This window comes from Citrus clementina, unplaced genomic scaffold, assembly GCF_000493195.1.
Source record: "Citrus clementina cultivar Clemenules unplaced genomic scaffold, Citrus_clementina_v1.0 scaffold_8, whole genome shotgun sequence".
NCBI lineage: Eukaryota > Viridiplantae > Streptophyta > Magnoliopsida > Sapindales > Rutaceae > Citrus > Citrus x clementina.
This window is the reverse complement of record NW_006262022.1, coordinates 12,839,092-12,844,597: the sequence shown is the minus strand read 5'-3', so window position 1 is coordinate 12,844,597 and position 5,506 is coordinate 12,839,092. Positions and strand designations below refer to the sequence as shown.

The 5,506-nt window shown below is 32.6% G+C and overlaps 1 protein-coding gene across 1 annotated transcript; it reads right to left on the bottom strand.

Annotated features, from left to right (window-relative positions):
- Window positions 1–269: 269 nt before the first annotated feature.
- Window positions 270–5,275, bottom strand: LOC18034762 (ABC transporter G family member 11). Its single transcript, XM_006423745.2, has 8 exons — window positions 4,829–5,275; window positions 3,289–3,368; window positions 2,484–2,960; window positions 2,089–2,175; window positions 1,813–1,941; window positions 1,390–1,584; window positions 1,221–1,307; window positions 270–1,099 (listed from the first exon to the last, which is right to left on the bottom strand). The coding sequence occupies exons 1-8, from the start codon at window positions 5,118–5,120 to the stop codon at window positions 425–427; spliced, it is 2,022 nt and encodes a 673-aa protein (XP_006423808.1). The 5' UTR covers window positions 5,121–5,275; the 3' UTR covers window positions 270–424.
- Window positions 5,276–5,506: the final 231 nt, after the last annotated feature.

Here is a 5,506-nt window from a genome sequence, read left to right as displayed (position 1 = left end):
TTATTTAATAAGTTACTTATAAAAAACAACTCTCCACTTGTCTTTAAAAACTGTAGTCAAAATAGAAATTTTTTTAAAATAACCAACTTTTAAAAAATTTACTAAATGTCATTTTTGTCAAAATTTATTAAACAAGTTACTAATAACATTTCAACTGCAATCTCAAGCAGGATCATAATCTCATATCTATAAGCTTATAGAAACTTTATAATTAATAGTCGACAAATAAAAATTAAAGATAAAGAAGTAAATCTTGATCATACAAAAATACAATAATAAAAGTAGTTAAAGGATGTTTCAAAGCTAAAATATGCTTCCTAATTAAATTATTCCTCTTCCACCCATGAGAACAGAGTTTTTGTACCTACTTCGAGCAATTTTACTAGTTGAACTAGCGAATATCCGAAGAGTCGTTTGTTCACGATCACTGGTAAAATATTTTGTCTTCTTGTGGAGGTGTAGCACACGGATTTTCCATGATTTGAGTTGTTTGTTTCATGGGCACAGACATAAAAGCTTTAACCACAGGCTTCATCTTTTTCACTGTCTTGATGATTCCCAAGAATACAAGTCGATAAAAAACCACCATACCAAACAAGATAGCAAGATCAACCCACTTAGAATATCCCATTTGCAGTTGCCATTTATCTCTCAAAACCTGTTCGCCATCTAGATTGTTGTCAAATTTCAGACCTTCAAACTCGTTCTTGAACATTCCTTGGTACGCATATTTATGGAAAGCAATATAATATAATGGGTATTTCCAAAATGGATGAGGAAGATCATTTGGCAATCGAAAAAATCCGCCGCCTAATATCATAAGGCCTTGAATTCCAGCTCCTGTTATTATGCCCGTCAGATAATTGGGCACCAAGCTTGCAACGATCATCATTAGGCTCTCGACGAGCAACATGCAAGCAAACAATAACAAAACAAAGTATATGAAGTGTTGATATCCTTTGTGAAGTCCCGGAAGGTAATAAACTATCGCTCCAGGAATCAATGAAATGAGAGCTAAGTATGGCAGCGCAGAAAATGTGTTGCCAAACACAAACGCAGTGGCACCGTAGTGCCCGTTTAGTCTCTCTCGCTCAAATACCTGTATACACACACCCAAACACACACACGCAAATTTAGTCTCAGATGAAAAGTAAGAGAAAAATTTAGTGCTTTTAACGAAAAGAGATATACAAAATTCTAATATGGGTATGCTTACGTACCTTCATGTCCTCAACAAAAGAAGGGAATCCACCAATGGTCATGAAGGTTAGATATGAAGCTACAAACATGAGTAGCGAACCTCTTGCCTGAAATTAATTAATTAATCAGAACAAAATAATGAATCTCTGGTAATTCACAGTGATTAATAAAAATAGATTTTATGCTCACCTGAATTGAATTATCGTCAGTCCCAAGATTGCTAAATACAGTCGCAAGACCTATTCCCAATAAGACATAAACACCTAGGCGAAACCAGTAGTAACCTAGATCACGATACATGTTCACAAAAGATCTGCTTGTGAGAACTATGCATTGAGTGAGAAAGTCAGCATGGGTACTCTTTTTCTCCAGAGCTCCAGAATCCTGTAACGCATGTGAATTGATGTGATCATGTAAATTCCTTTCAATGTCAATCTTTATTTATATAGTTTTTTTTTTCATTGAGATAGTCATAAGGAATGTAGCCCCAGGGGCACGGTGGCGTGGGTTTCAGCCTCTTTGTTTGGTGGTGCTCACACTATTCTTTTTTTTGTTTTTTCAAAGTTCTCATAAGGTGTGAAAGTAATCGAATAATTTTGTTTGTCTGCTCACCTGTGCCTTGCATATTTCAGCTACCTGGCTTCGCAATTGCAGATAGTTGTCAGAGGATTTATAAGATTTTGTAAGAATATCAATTGCTTCCTCGGTCGGTATTACTCCAGCTAAACCTTCTTCGATATCCTGTTGATAACAAAAGCCTATAAGATCTTTCGTTAACTTTTTTTTTTTTTCTTTTTGTCAGGTTTGTGTTGAATTGGATAAGTCACTTCACCTAAAAGCGCGCAAGCAAGCATGCAAGCAAGTATACAATAAAGAAAAAAAGCTTACCTTCTGGAAATCTTTGTTTATAGTTTTAAGAAAGTGATCAGATGGATTCTGGAGGGCTGGGCAAGGGAAGCCATTCAAAGCAAAAAACTGCATGTAATTGAAAGCAAACAAGCACGTTAGTTAAAGTTTTATTTGGGAAAATGATGTTAGTAATTAAGCCAATCAGTTCTCTAATCATGTTTCAAAAACTATCAAAACCTTATGTTAGTTAAAAAAATTACACTTTTCATTTTACTATTTTAGCCTTAAAATAGTTAACTCCCTGTGGATCAATCCAAATTTCTATAGGTATAGTAGTTTAAGTTTAAAAAGGTGAAAGTTATTTATTTTTTTTTTTCTTTTTGGCAGCACCGAGGTTTTGATGGGTTCTGAACATTGTGGGGAAATGAACTTGCCTCATTTGCCGCAGAAGCTGGACCAAAATAGACAGTTTGACCGGAAGAAAGAAGGCAAAGGTTGTGAAAAAGCTGAAAAACTTCGCTGCTAGGTTGATGGATTGATGCTATCATTGTTCTTGATCCCACTCCATGATCTCTTTGATCAAGCTTAGCAATCCTGCTCATTACATAGTATGAAGCAGCACTATCAAGTCCGCTTGTTGGCTCGTCAAGAAATAGAAGCTTTGGTCGAGTCAACATTTCAATGCAAATGCTAACTCTCCTCTTTTGACCACCACTAAGGCCTTTAGCTCCCCAGCCTCCAATTCTTGTATTCATGGCATCTTGTAGCCCCATTTCTTTTATTGTCATTTCTGCTCTTTCTTTCTTCTGTAATTTGGTCATCGTGTCCGGCAATTGCAGCTGAGCTGAGTAGTACACTGCTTCACTAACCGTCAGTGTAGTGATCAAAGCGTCATCTTGTGTCACATATGCCTGAGTTCATCATTAATTTGCGAATTCAGAATAAATTAGAATATTGAATTAAATAGAGGAAATTGTATTACTAAGTCGTACGGTCGTCCGAGTTTTATAAAATTCAGATTTAAATTAGAATCAAAATTATACAATAACCTATAACTCTGATTTAATTCAAATTCGAATTTTGTAAAATCCAGACATTCACATTATCAGAATACTACTACTATGACCAATTCTTAATATATATTTTTTTAAAAAAAATCTGGATATGAATCCGAAAATTGAATGCTAAACAAAAATTTAAAAAGTAGTTAAATAATTATGCTAATGGTAACATTTGTACCGAGGTTCCATAAGCCAGTGCCCGTTTTCGCCCATTAATTAGAATTTCTCCTGCTTGCCTTGTGTTCGATCCTAGTCTTCCTGCGAAATACATGCATGTCTGTTAATTTTTTTTAAAATAAATTTTTTAGAAAAAATAGAGGGACGAGTAAAATACAAATTAATTTTGCAATCATAAATAAAATTGCTAGAAAGAAAACCTTTGTCAGGCACCAGCTGGGGGTAAAAAGATATATGTCTATTAAATTTATTTCAAGATGTCCTCACTAAATTTATTTGAAGTTGTCCTCACACTAGAATCAATCTCAGTAAGTTACATTTTAAGTAAAATTCACCCACTGGTTTACTTGGCCTCACTATTTTATTACTCATTTTTATACTAAGAAACTTAATTATAAGTTATAAGAAATGTAACTTTAAAAAATCTAACTAGAATAACTTGTGTCAGGATCTATCAAATTTTTGTTGCAAGTATTAAAATTTATTTGTTATATTTAATTTATATGAAATCCGTTGTTAATCTAACGAACAACTTAATTAATTTAACGGAAAATTTGGTGTTGTGATAAAACGAATTAATAAAACTGTAACAAGAATTCCCAGAGAAAACTGTAAAATAGTTATGACATAACGAAAGCTGCTTTGTAATCACAGCATCGACCTTTCGATTGTGCAATTTATTTTATTTTTCTTAAATTCTTCAACGTTGACCAAACCATAACAAATAAAAATAAATCAGAAAAAGGCCAATATGGAGGGTCCACAATTGATAAAGTGGGGTAAGAAATAAAAAGATCGACAGAGTGGGGCCCACCATCATAAGTAGCGAAAAAAAAGGTTGAAAACTCGGGGGCCCGGGAGGTTTGATTCGTTTATATCTCGGGTATGTTCAATTTACACAATTTTAATGTAAATTTTGACAAAATTGCAAGCCTTCAATTAAAGCATTTAGATTCAGTATTAAGTTGAGCTTTTTATTAATTTTTTTAAAAAATATAATTAATAATTGTTAGATAATAGTATAAAATTAATTTAAATCTTAATCTTATATGTCTTTAAACATGTATTTGTAATAGTAAATTATATAAAGTTGAGCATAACTCAGCTCAACATTAGATTTAAATCCTATATTAAAACATAATAAAGTGTTTAAACATGAGTTAAAAATTATTTGTACACACACAGAGATATATATGTAAATAAGATGAATGTAATTTGTATTTAATTAATGAGTGACTACTATTTAGGTGATAGAATTTTTTCAAAAGAAATAAGAAGCTTGGAGTTTCAAATTCATATACATATGCAAGAAAGAAGTTGAGTTGTTTGATGTTTGATAAGTGTTACTCTATTTTATAATTAATTTTTAATTTTTTGCATTTCATGTTAAAATTATGCATAAACTAGAAAAACACAATTACTTGGCAAAAAAATACTAATTTTTTTTTTTTTTGATAGCTTAGCTATTTTTCATTCCTTTAGAAATCAAACACAATTACTTGGCAAAAAAAAAAAATAGTGGTTATAAAAAATTTAAATACCAGCTAAAGCATCAAGAAGAGTAGATTTTCCACAACCAGAAGGACCCATAATAGCCAAAAGCTCCCCAGGTCTTGCGTAGCCAGTAAGACCTTGAAGGATTGATCTGTTGCCTTTTTTCTGACCATCGGGAACCGTAACCCACAGATCTTGCCAAGTTAAGAAAACACCATCTCCATCATCTTCATTAACATTAATACTATGAGTTGCGGTTTTATTATTACTACTGCTCTCCACTACTTCAAATGCTCTACTGATTGCTGGCACAGGAATAGAGTGATCAAGAGAAGACATGCTGAAACAAGTGTTAGAGTGAATTATATTGGGCTTCTGTCGTGTAATTTGAAGGCAATTTATAAGTAGAGAAGTTGATGAATACTGCTTATGAATAACGTTTTTCTCGTGGTGTTTTATGGCCACGTATGAACGCAGAGAAATTTGACTCTTTGTTATTCATTGCATGAAAATGAAAATCTTTTGCCGTGCTTCAAAAAATTGGAAATAATACAACCCATTAGTAATAACATGACATATTTAATTACTACAAAAGCTCCTGCTAATCAACAATGTTTTTATCTGTTTGTCTACTAATTTTTTAAAAATAAAATGCACATGTAATTTGAAATGGGTAAACTTCCTACTATTAAATATGTTACACTCTTGCCATTACTTTTTCTTTA

Bases quoted from the DNA above. Each gene is read 5' to 3' on its own strand.
- LOC18034762 (XM_006423745.2), bottom strand. From the start codon at position 5,120: ATGTCTTCTCTTGATCACTCTATTCCTGTGCCAGCAATCAGTAGAGCA. The intron at 2,961-3,288 runs GTACAAATGTTA...TGATGAACTCAG, and splicing joins CACTGGCTTATGGAACCTCG to GCATATGTGACACAAGATGA. The intron at 1,942-2,088 runs GTAAGCTTTTTT...TGTTATCAACAG, and splicing joins TAAACAAAGATTTCCAGAAG to GATATCGAAGAAGGTTTAGC.